Source organism: Microchirus variegatus (assembly GCF_963457635.1).
Source record: "Microchirus variegatus genome assembly, chromosome: 23".
NCBI lineage: Eukaryota > Metazoa > Chordata > Actinopteri > Pleuronectiformes > Soleidae > Microchirus > Microchirus variegatus.
The window spans coordinates 8,192,015-8,207,922 of record NC_139824.1 but is presented as its reverse complement, the minus strand read 5'-3'; the positions used below and the strand labels follow the sequence as shown (position 1 = coordinate 8,207,922).

Genomic DNA, 15,908 nt, shown 5'->3' with positions numbered 1-15,908 from the left:
CAAAAGCATCCCAACTGCACAGGAGCGTCCATGTTATTGAATTTTTCTCTCCCTGAAATGAAATGAGGGTGCTCTCCTCTTACAGAGCACACAGTATATTGACTGACAGCAGTAACCATGTCCAACAACATCTGTGATTTCATGTGTGATTTATCTGCATCACTTGGTCTCTTGTTTTGTCTGTGCAGGAGGCTGCACGGGGCATCCCGCGTTACCGCTGCCCGGCGAGGTCCCCGGAGAGTCGTCGGCGTGCCGTTACTGCATCTACTACAACCAGCTGAGCGACGGCGAGCGCGTCGACGAACAGCCCGAAGACGGGCAGCGCGGCTACAGCACCTCGTGCCATGGCAACAGCCCCTGTCATAGCAACAGCCCGTGCCACTGTAGCAGCAGCCCCTGCCGGGCTGATGCACAGGTGCCTGAGCCCAAGAAAAGCCTGTTGTGGCGTTGCTGGGTGGCCTTCAGAACTAAACTGGAACTCATTGTTGGCAGCAGATACTTCAGCAGAGGGATCATGATTGCCATCCTCATCAACACACTGTCGATGGGCATAGAGTATCATGAGCAGGTACGTGTGTGTGTGTGTGTGTGTGTGTGTGTGTGTGTGTGTGTGTGGGGAAGTGTGTGCAGAGCTATGCACGTGCCCTCTCGCAGATTGACGGTGATGACGGTTTGATTGAAAATGGATGTGCTAATCACTGAATGCGGCGGAGTCAATAAGCTTGCCCTCCAATCAACACTTACACCAAAAGCATATGGGATCACAGTGTGTGTGCGCACGTGAGTGTGTGTGTGTGTGTAGGTGTGGGTGTGCACTCATGTATCAGGAGATGGAGAAACTCATAAGACCTGAAGTGTTAATTAAAGCGTGACCCTGGGACATGAGAGAGAGAGAGAGAGAGAGAGAGAAATGTAAGTGAATGAAGGGGGAGGAGGGGGGGGAGGAGGAGGACAGATCTGACTCTGTGATTGGCTGAAAGGCAGGAATAGACTAAGGGTGGGACACATGGGGGGATTGCATTTGGCCCATTTCCTGAAGAATATGACAGATTTGAATGGCCTTAGTATATTAAATGACTAATGTTAAAGAATAAGGCCAGACCTATTTTCGTCTCTTCTTAGCATCAGCAAATCCCCCGAAGAGACCAAAACCAACGATGAGAATATATGAATGACTATAATAACGTATGAATGTGTAGAGGTTTTTTTTTTTTTTTTTGCCATATAAAGGAATTTACTTCAATTTTATTCATTTTCAGTGGGTGGTATTCCTCTGTTTCAGTGAAAGTCCTCCCCGAGATCTGTCTTTGATCCCTGGAGGGAAGGCAGATGTCATGCTCGCAGACACTGCTCCTCGCTTTCTGTTTTGTTTACAAGCACAGAAGAGCGAAACCGCAGTGTCTGTGCTCGTGGAAACAAAGAAATGTCACCCATTACCACGCCGCTGGACTATATGCAAATACAAACTCGGATATTATCATTAAAAATCATCTTTGATTCTAAACAGAGATTACCTCCTGTGAACCGCAGATGGCTGTATACGTACTTACTTTTAAAGCTAACCAGGAAGTAAGAACATATTGAGCATAGCCACCACTGGTCGCTAAGAGATGTCAGTTTGAACGGAAGCCGATTAGAAAATGAGTGAGAATTCTCACTTGATTTATAACGTGAATGAATTTCCAGTTGCAAATCATCAACATGGGCATTGTCTACCACTTTATCCTTCACGTGAGGGTCATGGAGCTGACCTCATCATTGATCGTGAGTCTTAGAGTGGGTCGATAAGACACACGTGAGATTTTACACCTAGACCTTCATCATTGTTTCCATTGAGCTTTAGCCCGAGTGGACATGGAGTCTCAGTGTGGCTTCATCCCCTTATTTCCCCTTATTTATGGTCACAGGTCAAGTAGACAAAAATATAGCGCCGTATAAATTGTAATAATGCATTAAGTTTTCATTTCCTCAGACTCTAACTAAAACATGTCATACATTCAAAGTCATGATACGTAGTTCAAATTAAAATGGAAAAGAAAGCTGTATACCATATATTTTATATCATAAGTATTGTGTGTTTTGAGGTCATAGGATCACGCATAAACCAAGAAAGAAAAGCCATAGACTTTTTGGAACTGATCATTTTTGTGAAGAAATACTGCATAAAATCATTATGTAAAAAGTCAAGCATATTACATAGAAGTGCTACAGCAATGAATGAAGGTCAAATTTGGTACACATGCTCATAACAATCTGGATTTTCGTGTTGGCAGAGGTATTTGCTCACGTTTTGAAATTAGAAAACACATCATTGCAAAATAATTAAATCACCATCAACAATAATAATAATATGGTTAAACATACAGACGGGAAAAGCCATGTGAAAATGTGTTGTTTGTTGATTAAATAATGCCAAATTCGAAATAACTGTTAAACAGCTATTGCCTTAATTACCAAACGTAATGTTTTGTTCCAAAATTCAACCCAAGACAAAAACAAATATTGAATTTTATTGACCGATTTATTATCAACAATTTGGCGCTCAGCACAATTGGAAACAGACTCTTGTTGAGCAGCAAGAAAATTGCACGACTATCCAAAGCTCACACTTAGTTTATATTTAATGTTTTTCCGCCTCTGCGGCGTCTGATAAAACTGTTTTACAGCAGGTAATTTATTACAACTGTCACCTTGTGGATTTGCCTCTGGTTTGGCACTTTTCCTGTATCACACTGTCCAGCAGAAAGCAAAAAAAAAATGTCCTTATGTATGCATGGAGTGGGCGGCACAGTGGTACAGCGGTTAGCACTATTGCATGAAGGTTCTTAAGGTTTGAAACCCACTAAGTCTTGACTTGTAAACCCACTAACATCTGGCTTTTGTTTGAAATGTCAATAGATAGAATCAAAGGTAAACATGACGTGGTAATTGCGCTACTCTACGACTTTATTTTGGCGGTCTAGTTGTGGTCAGCACCTTTTGCACGCAACGATCTATTGGCGCTTTTCCACTACAGAGTTCCAGCATGACTCAGCTCGGCACGGCTTGACTTGACTCTTGCTTTTCCATTTGGGGTAGTACCTGGTAACTGGTACTTTTTTTTAGTCCCTATTCTTGAAAGGTTCTGAGCAAGCTGAGCCGATACTAAAATGTGACGTTGACTGCCGGCCACTGATTGGTCAGAGAGTGTCGTCACTGGAAGATTCATGAGCAAGACGTCCAATCAAACCGAACAATGCCGAACTGTACATCAGTTAAAAAGACTTAAAAATCCTGAAAACATGCGTTAATTGCATAGTCTGGTGTGTTTAGTGACAGCACTGCTTAAAGCCGGCGATCGCGAGCCGAATCACAACCCCGTTCAGCCGTATTTCAGTTCCCTGTCTTTTTTATTAACTGATTCTAACTATTCAGTAATTCGGAAACAACTGCTTTGCTCGTCCCTAGTTTGCGTGTTTGTGTCGCAGCAGTTTCGTGTCGTGACGACTCCGTCCACGTTGAGGAGGTTACTTTAGCAATGGAAAACCATACCAAACCGTGTGGAGTCGAATCGTGCCGGAACTGTAGAATGAAAAAGTGAGTTCAGTTGCTGCTAAAACGGACTGAAGTGAAAGATGTCAAAGTGTATCCACGCTGACAATGTCTGCGCTCGCTGTGATGCTTTCTTCTGCTGTGCGTGTACGTATATTTGTTGTATCCTCCACCTGAGGGTCGCGAGGGGCCCTGGTGCCATAGGGCGAAAGGTGGGGTACACCCTGGACAGGTCGCCAGTGCATCACAGAGCCACATAGAGACAAACAACCACCCACTCTCACACTCATGGTCAATTTAGAGTGTCCAGTTTGCCTAATCCCCCAACTCTCCCCAAAGAACCCGGAGAAAACCCACGCACACAAGGCTCTTGTAGCTCTGAACAGAAAGCCAAATTCCTCTACAGGCAATGGGAATAGAGTCAGCTGTCTTTTTTAGTGGGTTTAAAAACCCATGGAATAATGTTGGTGTAAACCAGGTTATATGTAAGTCATTTCTCGCGGTACTGTGAAGGATAAGTGGTACAGATAATGGATGGAATGACGGATGGATATTTTGAAGCGTGAATAAAACCTTGACAATATCATCGACAAGCATCGATGAACACGAGACCACAATTGTTTGCTGACATGAGTTTTTTTTTTTTATTAACTCCGATGCTCTCTAAAATGTTCCCTCCAGTCGTCTTGGCAAAGCCTTTGTGGCTCCAGCACAGCAGAGGCTTCATTGTCTGTTTTTAGAAGGACTGCTTTTCGTAAATAATACTAATAATGGATGTTCTTAGTCACTCAAAGCAAAAAAAAAACATTTTATTCAAATCTCGGGGCCGCTTCTTTTGTGCGTATTATTCACAAAACCCTGAACCGAAGCTTCATCTCCTAACATGCTGAGTTTACAGTGCTTTTCTCCGTCAATCTGTTTGTCTCTGTTTATTTGTCGGTTTTTCCTCTGTGCCTGTCCATCTCTGCACATCAACCTCTCTCTCCCTCTTCTCTCTCCACAAACGCTGCACCTCTTCAGCCGCAGGAGCTGACAGATATTTTGGAAATCAGTAACATGGTGTTCACGAGCCTCTTCAGTCTGGAGATGCTGCTGAAGCTCCTGGCTCTCGGGCTCTTTGGCTACATCAAGAACCCTTACAACAGCTTTGACAGCGTCATTGTCATCATCAGGTCTGACACGAGGGCAGGTGGGGGTGGTTTGTGGGTTGTGGCAGGTGTGCGGGGGGTTATTTATGCTTATGTTTGCTGAAAAAAATGTGCATTTTGTCGTTGAATAATTCCTTTTGTGACCGGAAAAATCCTCACAGCGCGTCAACGCCGCAGTCACATCTTGCAAACTGTCACAGCGATGCTGGCTCTGACACTAAAGCAGTTGCTCTCTCAGTCCAGTGGGCCTGTATTCACTCTATTATGTAGTACTACAAGTTAAATTATGTATTTCTGTACTTCAAGGCGCTGCTTGTTTACTGTGCCAGTGCACACGGCTCTCAACTTCTTTATTGGCTGCTACTTGTAAACATTATTTCCTATTTTCAGTCACCACATGTCCACAAAAAAAGGAATTTAGCACTTTCTCTACCTGGGAACAGGGCCATTTCAAGACTTTTTTAGGCCCATGGGCAGAGGGGACCCAGGGGGTGCTATGTTGACCTGAAATGAAGCAAGTTATTGGCATTGGGATTAGGTTACATCCACACTACTCTTCTCATTTGAAAACGCATAAATTCTGCTCCAGAAATCATGTGAAAAGTTTGACTAACTAACTAACTTTGGCTGTGTTTGGTCTCTTGGTTTGGTTCGTTTGCGTAAGGTGTGAATGTAATCTCGGTACTTTGGTGCGCACCAAATCAACCGGTCCGAGACCACCCCTACAGGCCATGACTCAGACAGAAATCAAGTAGTCTAAACAAAATAAACAAAATGGACGACAGCAATCTGTGCCGGTTTCTGTCCCAAATGGTCATGTGGAGCCACGGTGCAAACTGTCTTCTGATTTTTCTAATTATTATCTTCCACTGTGTCGATCGTGTAAACACACCACCTTAGCTTCCATCTCTTCTTCATGGTTGTTGGTCGAGTCGAGACACTTCTTGTGGTTGAAGTTCAAATTGAAACGGATCTGTAAATATCCATAATCGGATCTTGTGTGTTCAGACTGCCCAAAAAATATCAAGCTAGATACAATCTGGATATGCTTAAAATTCGGATTTAGGCTGCGGTGTAAACAAGGCATTCACTTTGCGATTGGTTTCAGATTTCGCCCCGTTGTGTGTTGTTCGTGGCACTTTATGAAACTAAGGAAACGACTGCAGTTTTTGTTTGAAAGTACAGTTTTTAAATAAAGATCTGGTAGTGTGGATGTAACCATAGTCTTTTACTTTTTCTCCTGTACATTGCTGATCATGAAATTTAAGAAAGTTTCATAGAAAATTGTTGTTTCTGTGTTGGCTAACATAATCGGCTGCTCCCTCTCAGCTTGCTGCACCAAACAAACGTCTTTTCTGCAGACCTTGCCTTTGCCTGGAAGGCTTTCAGAGAGTGATAGTTCAGCTGACTTAGACTTTTAGGTTGCTTTATTGCAAATTGAAGTTGTGTGTGTGTGTGTGTGTAATTGCTCTATCACCGGTGTGTTTTTAAGTGTGTGGGAGCTCGTCGGGGAGGCAGCGGGAGGCTTGTCCGTGCTGCGTACCTTCCGCCTGCTGAGAGTTTTGAAGCTGGTGCGGTTCCTTCCTGCCTTGAGGAGACAGCTGGTGGTGCTGATGAAGACCATGGACAACGTGGCCACGTTCTCCATGTTGCTGATGCTCTTTATATTCATTTTCAGGTAGGTTATGCACTACCGTTCAAAAGTAGTAAGAATGTGGTCATTTTTTCAATAACACAATATCATTTACCAGATGAATAGCTAGTATTTCAGCTGTAGATTCGCCCACATATCACCAGTAGGTATTACCATTAACGCTTTATAATTTAGTGGGTAATTACCCAGTATTTTGGCCATGGTTTCATTGTTCTTACCTTCCTATTACAGGTTTAAACCTAGTAACACATTAGCTATTTTCTGTTACCATACATTTACTGGGTAAATAGCTAGTAATTAGCAGACTATAGCTACCAGCTTATAACACAATAATACAATAAAATTTACCATATAGGTACCAGGTAAATATCCATAGTTGGCCCTAGTTTCATCGTACTTACCTTCTTATTACCAGCAGTAATTGCACAATAACACACTATAATTTACTATATAGTTACCAGGGAAATGCCTTGTATTTTGGCCATAGTTTCATTGTATTTACTTTTTTATTACCATTGGTAATTACCTAGTTACACTTTTGTGTTACCATGAGTTTACCGGGTAAATAGCTGGTAATTAGCGGACTGTAAAAGAACGGGTTACCCAATTTTTTGGGTGTTTTCCATTAAAACTCACACTTTTATTCATCAAAAGAATTGCAAAAATGATTAAAAAATATAGTCAAGACATTGACAAGATTAGAAATAAGGATTTTTATTCCAAATAAAAACGAACAAAACTGTTTTCAGCTGTGCTAACAACATTGCACAAGGGTTTTTAAGGGTTTTCTAATCATCCAATAGCCTTCTAACACTATTAGCAAACACAATGTACCATTAGAACACTGGAAATGGGCCTCTATACACCTGTGTACATATGCCATTAAAAACCAGCTAGAATAGTCGTTTACCACATTAACAAGGTGTATTTCTAATTCATTTAATGTTATATTCATTCTAAAAAAGTGCTTTTTCTTCAAAAAATAAGGACATTTCTCCCAAACGGTAGTGTATGTGACGATTTCCTCCAAAGGTGGAGCTGCAGGCTGAGGCCAAAAATGTTTTCTCAAGTGTAATTATTCCTTGCAAAAACTACAATCACAGCTACTGACCTTTTTCCCGCTCCTTTACAGGACATATTACCACATGCATCATCACCCTTCAGACAAACACAATTATTCACACAGACAGTATTACTGCATCTTGTTGCGCAGTGTTGATATGGAATTATTGCGTAATGAAAGCAATGTATTTCTTTGTTGCTTTGTGTGTGTGTGTGTGTGTGTGTGTGTGTGTTGCAGTATCTTGGGGATGCATCTGTTTGGCTGTAAATTTGGCCTGAGACAAGACAGTGGGGACACTTTACCGGACAGAAAGAATTTCGACTCCCTGCTTTGGGCGACCGTCACCGTCTTTCAGGTGCGACGAACAAACGCACGATTACACTGAGATTATTTCATTTAGACAAAACGCCCCCATTGACGGATTTGTGTTCAATTTGATTTCCGGAATGAATTGGGACGCGATTCAAACTGTCACTGGCAGTCGTCCCCGATAATCTTCTCCGTTATTGAATTTGCGCCATTTAATAAACGCTGATGCTCAGTTTTTTTTTCATATGACAACTCTCCCAGTGGGCAGGTAACATACTCCTCACTATGAAACGCACACTCCACAGGAGCTCATTTAACACTGATGAGTATCATTACTGTTCAACTGACACTAAGGCTTTAAAGGAAGATTATTATTCTGCTTAGACTTACATATATAGGTTGCATTACTGCTCCATTTTAGCGCCTTAAATGACTTGGTCGCTTTCCCCATCTGCAGATCCTCACCCAGGAGGACTGGAACGCGGTGCTCTATAATGGGATGGCCTCCACCACGCCGCTGGCTGCCCTCTATTTTGTTGCCCTCATGACTTTTGGCAACTACGTCCTCTTCAACTTGCTCGTTGCCATTTTGGTGGAGGGCTTTCAAGCCGAGGTAAGCGCAAAATGTACAGTTTAGTATTGAGCTGCATGGAGAAGGAGGTTTAGAAAAACAAAGCTAATTGAGCTCTGTGGCGCTGGTGATAGCAAAGCTGCTACAAGAGAATAATCCCCACCATCCTGTTTTTCCATTATCTCTTTATCCACCACTCTTTTTCCCTGTCTTTTGTGATTATTTTTCTCTTTTACTCTCCTTCTGTCTTTTTTTTTTTTCTCACACACACACACACACACACACACACACACACACACACACACACACACACACACACACACACACACACACACACGAGCAGTACTCTCCAGGGTAGGGATGTGTTTGATATCGCCTGCCATTCACAGCTGGTGAGCTTTTGTTGTGTAGTTTTCATCTTTTATCTCCAACATCAGAGAACACTTGCTCTCTCTCTCTCTGTTACTTCATCACACACACGCACACGCACACGCACACACACACACACACACACACACACACACACACACACACACACACACACACACAGTCAGATACCCTTTGCCAAAGCTCTCTGCCTCCATCTTTCTGGCGTGAATTTTAATTAAATTCAGTAAAGCTTTATTGGCATGACTATAGACGATCGCTGCCAAAGCCTTGCATATAACTCAACTAGAGAGCGCTGGAGATTCCCTCCTCCCCTCTGCCTCCTGCTCCATGTTTCTCCGTCCCTCCCCTCGTGACTCTTTTCACTTTTACAACGGTCAACAGAGAGTGACTGAAGGAGGGCGATGATTATGATGATGATAATGAAGACTGTGTGTGTTTGTGTGTGTTTGTTTTAGGGGGATGCCAACAGGTCTGAGGCAGATGACGAGAGACAGTCGCTCTCTTTCGAGGATGAGGAGAAGTTGAGGGACTTTTACGCTGCAGGTACAAACTCACCCCACAATCAGCTTAAAGTGCGTTTTTTTTTTATATATATACATGTAGACATTCTATTCTATGATATCCTTAGAATAATATTCTAAAGCAGGGGTCTCAAACTCAAATAACCTGGGGGCCAATGCGCATCTATTGTGGTCAAGAGGGGGCCGGCCTAGAGCACTTAATAATACTATTTATGATGCAAAATGAATGTATGAATATCATAAACAGACATTTATTTTAAATAACATAAATAATAGTGTGGACAACTGTCATTAAAATTCATACCAGGAGCCGTTTCGGGGCCACTGCCATTCGTGGCTCGGGCCCTAATAAGTGTGTTTATATATGTAATTGAATATTGTATATGATACATTTAAAAGTGCATTATGTAATAAATCTAAAGCAACTGGCCATAAAATCCTCCTAATATGTCACAGAGACTCAGGAATAATGTTCATATAACAAACTGAACTCACCAACAACAACAGTACAGACAAAATATTTGCATTAAAAATTAAAATGATTTGCAGACTGCAAATCATGTTTATGTTTTGGCATGTGGCGCCACCTACCGCCGTCTACCAATCATTGCAGTCAGTAGAGTCTCAGCTGCCGAGCAACCACGGGTTGCCAGTTACGTCAGAAAACGAAACCTAAAAGACCTCGGTATTTTGAATTTGAATGTAGTAACCTTTTTTGGCCACATTCTTACATATGGCACCTTTAATAATGGGATAATTATGACCAAATATCTTATAATTACTGTTATAAAAACACTGCTAGCAAACATATATTATATTCTATCACCTCGCTGGCAGCTGTGCCTCAGCGACACCCTGTGTTTAAAAGATGCTGAGGTCGTGGGCCATGTTTTCATGATATTAAGTGGGGGGCCGCATGTAATGGATGGGGGGGCCGCCTAGTATGAGACCCCTGTTCTAAAGATATATGTCGTTATAAAGCCTTTTTTGACTGATTGCTTAATAAACTGCAAGATGAAACTGCAGAGTATATTCTTCAGATGTTGCAGATTTATGCAGGCATATATTATTGGTACCTAAGTGGCAAAATCAGTTTTTCCTTTTTTTTTTTCTAGCTGGCAGCCTATGATTTGAGTTAGAAGGAGCATCTGTGTCTCAGGCTGGCAACTGCAGCGTCACTGCAACAGAAAAATAGTTAGATAAGTTTTTACCTGATTACAACTTGGGTCTCATTTTTGTGGACCTGCCAGCCTACAACATAATATCACTGCACTTTACAAAAGAGATAGAGTAAGAAACATAATCATTCAATTTAAAATAAATTATATTAAGGACAAAACTACGACTGCGTATTAGGGCCGAACTGAAGACATTTTTTTCTGTTTTTCGAGAGTCGTAATTGTTATTCAAGCAAAGTCTGAGATGATCGTCTGCATCCTGTGTCAAGATGGGAAACGCGGAGCATTTCGTGAAGTTACATTTTATGGGGTTGATTTGGGGCTTCACTAATAAAGCACAAAAGAAGAAAGAATCACACAGACTCACTGGTTACATTGTCTCTCCATTGTTATTTATTAATAATACATTAGATAATGATAAAATAAATAAATAAAAGGATCTCATCATTTTACAGCTTTATTCCTGTAAGATTATGACTGTTCTCATAGACTTTATTCTCCTAAGATTACGTTTTTACTCTCGTAAGATTACGACTTTATTTTTGTAAGATTACGACTGTTCTCATTAAGACTTTATTCTCGTAAGATTACAACTTTATTCTTGTAAGATTACGACTGTTCTCATAATATTAAGACTTTATTCTCATAATATTAAGACTTTATTCTTGTAATATTACGACTATTCTCATATTAAGACTTCATTCTCGTAAGATTACGACTTATTTCTTGGAAATAATGATTTTTCTCTCGGAATATTATCACTTTTTTTTTTAACATTATATGACTTTATTCTCATAAAATTATGACCTTATTCTCCTGATATTTTGGACTTTATCCTTGAAATATTACTTTTTTTCTCTCTCTCTAGCTTGGCCCTAATACTAATACTGTTGTGACACACATTGTGTTCCTGTTTAGAGATTCTAAGGCCAAGTTTTCCAGGGACCCAAACAAATATGTGTGCATGTCTCTCTGTGTGCCCACACAGAGCTGAAGCTCCAGAATATGATGCTGAGCCCCAACGGTCTTCTGAACCCAAAAGCCTCCATGCCCCACCTTCCTCCTCCACCTCTGCCGGTCATCACGCACACCGCAGCCACGCCCACCATAAACTCGGCCCAGTCGCGGCGAGCGAGCGCCGCTTCCATGGATGTCAACTGCCTCGAGCAAAGATCAGCGGTGAGTCTCGGAAACACGTTTTTTTTATCTGTATCATCACCACATTAGCTCTCAGTGAGGCAGAAAATGTGAAAATAAGCTAACAAGTGTAGTGGTTAGCACCAGTGTTGTAATGTAGCAAAGCACAAATACTTTGTTACTGTACTTTACTTGGTTATTTTCTATTTCTGACAACTTTAATTTTTTCTCCACTACATTTCCTAAATAAAACGTGTACTTTTACTCCCATACAATTCCCTTAACCATCTTCGTTACTGTTTGTTGTCGCTAGTTGTTTTTAGCGGCACTAGCTGCTAGCCGCTCAGCTGTTAGCTGCAGAATTTGGCTCCGAATGGACTTAAAACACGCTAGCGGCTCATTTCAGCTGTTAGCAGAGCAGTCAACCAATACTTTTACTTTTACTTCTAATACTTAAGTACATTTTATATAAGAAAATGACTTTTCATACTTAAGTCCAGTAAATGTCAGGTACTTTAAGACTTTTACTCATGTAATATTCTAAAAGGTGACTTTAACTTCTACCAAAGTAATTTTCTGGTAAGATACTTGTACTTTTGCTCATGTATCGCGTTCAAGTACTTTATACAAGACTGGTTAGCACTCTTGCCTTTGCAGTAAGAAGCACGGGTTTGAGCCCCAGTTGGAACACGGGCCTTTCTGCATGGAGTTTGCATGTTCTCCCTGTGTGTGTGTGTTTCCAGCTTCCTCCTACAGTCCAAAAACATGCAATATGGGGATTAGGTAAATTAGACACTCTAAACCACATTTGTCAAGGCCCAGGGGCCAGATGTGGCCCGCCACGTCATTTTATGTGGCCCGCGAGTGATAAATTGGTCTTTAAATCTGTTAAAATGGGTCTATGCTGCTTTAAGGCTGTGTTGACCATAAACTACATTGATAGTGAAATTGAATAAGCAATATGTTACGTAGTAGAGTAGTTACCTTTATTTTACATTATATTTGGTTACATTTAGTTTCATTTATTCTGTATGACAGTTACATCTGGCCCTTTGAGGGTAACCATTATGCTGATGTGGCCCTAAGTGAAAATTAGTTTGACACCCCTGCTCTGAGCGTGAATGGTTGAATGGTTTTTTGCCTCTATGTGTGGCTCTGAGATGGACTGGCGAACCGTCCAGGGTGTACGTCAGCTGAGATTGGCCTCCGCGACCCTCCTGTGGAGGATAAAGCGGTCGAAAATGGATGGAAGGCTGAGCTGAGCTGAGCTACAGTTAGTCCATCTGCCTGAGTGCATAATATCATTTATCAAGGCTGAGTCCACAAAGACCAGAGGGACTGTGCACATGACTTCTGTAGTGAGAACAGCTCTGGTCATAACCGACACAAAGCTCTTAGCACCACCTCGGCTGAAACATGTGAAGCTTTGTTTATTTATTGCTTATTGTTATTGATGTAGCTACAGATTTCATTTGTGATTGATGGATGTTTTTTGAGAACGGTTGCCATATTCAAGACGGATTTCTCACTGGAACAAAACAAATACATCTTATTTTATCTTATCTTAAAATATGGCCTAAACCATTACAGTGTTAATAACGTAAGGGGAGCTGAGACAATTTATCAGACTTTTTTTGTCATAGAATACCTTTAAAGTATATTTTCACATCATCATTGTCCGCACCGCTTCTACCAATTATTCTGGGCTCAACCCAGTAAAGAAATCCACCTTAAATCTACAATATCTTTAGAATATGTTGGATACTTTCTTCTTGACGTTAGAAAGACTTTTTTTTGGATTGGAAGCTGAGGTTTGTGTTGCTCCCTCCTTGCACCAATGTCCATAGAGAAAATTGGCAATTTTACACCACTGCACACAGTGAGTTGTTAATCTGCTGCTGCCTCCATCAGTATATTCAAATGTGTCATTTTGTGTTTTTAATGCTTCGTTTGAATTGATCTTAATGACAAAAACCTATACTTTAACCTAAACGAGACAGCAGTAGTTGAGCAGGTCTTGTTTCCACGTGAGCTAAAAATGCAGATTTTCCCAGTGGACTTTGGTGGGGGAGGGTGATTGCTTTACAAACGCTGTCTAACTGCAAGATGAAACTGCAGAATATTACATATTCATTAGATGTTACAAATGTATGCATAACTTAAGGGGAGCTGAGGGAATTTATCAGACATTCAGATGGTTTTATGTCATAAAAAACTTTAAAAGTAAATTAAAGTATATTTTATATATAAAGTATATTTTAACGCCACCATTGTATCGGCTGGTGATGCACTACTTCCACCAATTGTCGCATCTTTCCACCATTTATCATGACTGCAATTTGATTTGCAATCCATATATCTTTTAAGTCATTAATATTTTGGTTATTTTCTTGCAGAATTAGTTTTGCTTCCCCCCCAAATCCAAACTAAAAACTCACCTATTCAGAATGGCATACTCCATATTTGTATGTAAGGTGACCTTGAGTGTCAAGAAAGGCTCTATCAAATAAAATGTATTATTATCTTTATTATTATAATTATTATAACAATAAAGAACAGTCAATATTTTTCTCAATATATGTTTCTCAAATTTTGAAATGATGACATCCTCGTGTTTTGTTTTTTTGTCCAGAAACCATAAATTACATATCAATAAATCCACTTAAACTGATTAATCTATGATCAAATATATGGGCTGAAAGTATATGCCTGAATTTGAATCACATAATTTGAGTTTGTATTGTTTGCTTTGAATCATTGCATTCGGTAAAATTCTATATATTTTCACATTCAGTTCTCTTTACCGTGATGGACATCCGGGTACGAGTAAAGGAAGAGCAATCGAGCGCAGATACACAGGTCTCCTCATTTGATAAACCGAATTTGAATCAAATTATGTGATTCAAATTCAGTTTATCAATGCAATTATTCAAGCTTAGCAATTTAAATCCAAATATAAATTATTAAAATTCACTTTCTGGTGGCACAGTATTTCAGCCCAAAACAGACTACACAGATCACAGTGTTTATCGAGTCTCCTCTTTTGTGCCGTTATGTCTCTCGTATTATCACAGTAGATGTAATATCTTGAGTAAGATGGAAAAAAAATAAATAAAAGACTTTGACCATGAAAAACCTGCAGTGCACAACAGCTGGATTCATTAAAAATATGCCTCTCTTACTTCACACATGCGTGAGATGGACACCTGGAAACACGGGAAAACTTCTTTTTCGAGTGCAACCAAGCAAACTTGTTATCAGCTCAGATCACGTGGTGTGTCAGAATCATGAAGGGAGAGAAACGTGTCTTTCGAGGTGTGACGGAGAGCGACTGACTGTGCCGCGCAGCAGCGATACTCATCCTGTGTGTTGCGTTTTTTTTCCCTTTTGCTGTCGTGTTCAGCGTGCTGTGGTGGAATCTCACATGGTCAGAATGTCACTTCCATTTGATTTGGATTGCCATCGTTTGAATGTTAATTAGACTGTGGTTCAGGTTTTTTTTTTTTTACCGTGGGTCTTTCTGTTATAGTTCGGATGCAACAATACGAGGAACTCTGACATGCGACGTTCTTCTGCGTCACTGCCCTCTGCAGTCATTAGGGGTTCATTGTCATTGTACAACAGAGCTGCATAATTAGGCCACAATGAGAGTCAGAATTAGGGGCACCTACTCTAAGCCTCGGTGGTGTTTTTAAGACAAATTCAAATAAATACACTGAAGCTCACCTGGTTGAACGACTCCTCTGCAGCAGCTAGGGTTTTTATTCCGACTGTAGCCCTTTTGTGGCAAGTCATCCGCCTCACACTCTCTTCACCTTTCATGCTCTCAGTAAACAAAAACAACTAAATAAATAAATAAGTAAAGTTCATGTGAATTTTTTCTCTCTCTTTCCTGTCTCCCTGTGCATATAGCATATAATATAACAGCGTAAGAAGAGGTTAGGAGCATTACTTTTAAATGTCTCGTGTGTAAGAATTTGTGCCTATTTTAATCCACTGGTTTATTTACAAAACCATAATTGGCAAAAATCCCTGTCGATCTCCGCTCTCTACTCAACATCCATAACATGGATGACAATAATCTATGCTCCACTAATCACATTAACTTTGCTCATTCCACAAACCCACACCTACTTTAGCTATCCCTCATTTCACTTCACAGAAGCTAAAACTTAGTCCTTTCATTCCGACTTCCTCCTCCTTCACAAGCCCACTACAAACAATCTGTGACCGTTGCTCCTTCTGACTTTAATCTGACTTTAATCTCAGAATTCTGACGCTAATCTGACTTTGATCTCGAAATTCTGACTTTCATCTTGGAATTCTGACTTTTTAATCCCAGAATTTTGACTTTTTTTTTAGAATTCTGACTTTAATCTGATTTAAATCTCACAATTCTGACTTTT

General features: G+C 40.6%; 1 protein-coding gene across 1 annotated transcript in view; it reads left to right on the top strand.

Annotated features, from left to right (window-relative positions):
- Positions 1-15,908, top strand: part of LOC310943870 (voltage-dependent T-type calcium channel subunit alpha-1H-like) — a gene marked incomplete at both ends in the record, with an annotated part of 62,736 nt that overhangs the window by 22,404 nt on the left and 24,424 nt on the right. Inside the window, 7 exons of the mRNA XM_083909547.1 lie at positions 189-568; positions 4,552-4,703; positions 6,172-6,357; positions 7,634-7,751; positions 8,163-8,318; positions 9,122-9,209; positions 11,354-11,544. Of these exons, the coding sequence (XP_083765673.1) occupies positions 189-568; positions 4,552-4,703; positions 6,172-6,357; positions 7,634-7,751; positions 8,163-8,318; positions 9,122-9,209; positions 11,354-11,544 (1,271 nt within the window). The remainder of the gene's footprint in view (positions 1-188; positions 569-4,551; positions 4,704-6,171; positions 6,358-7,633; positions 7,752-8,162; positions 8,319-9,121; positions 9,210-11,353; positions 11,545-15,908) is intronic.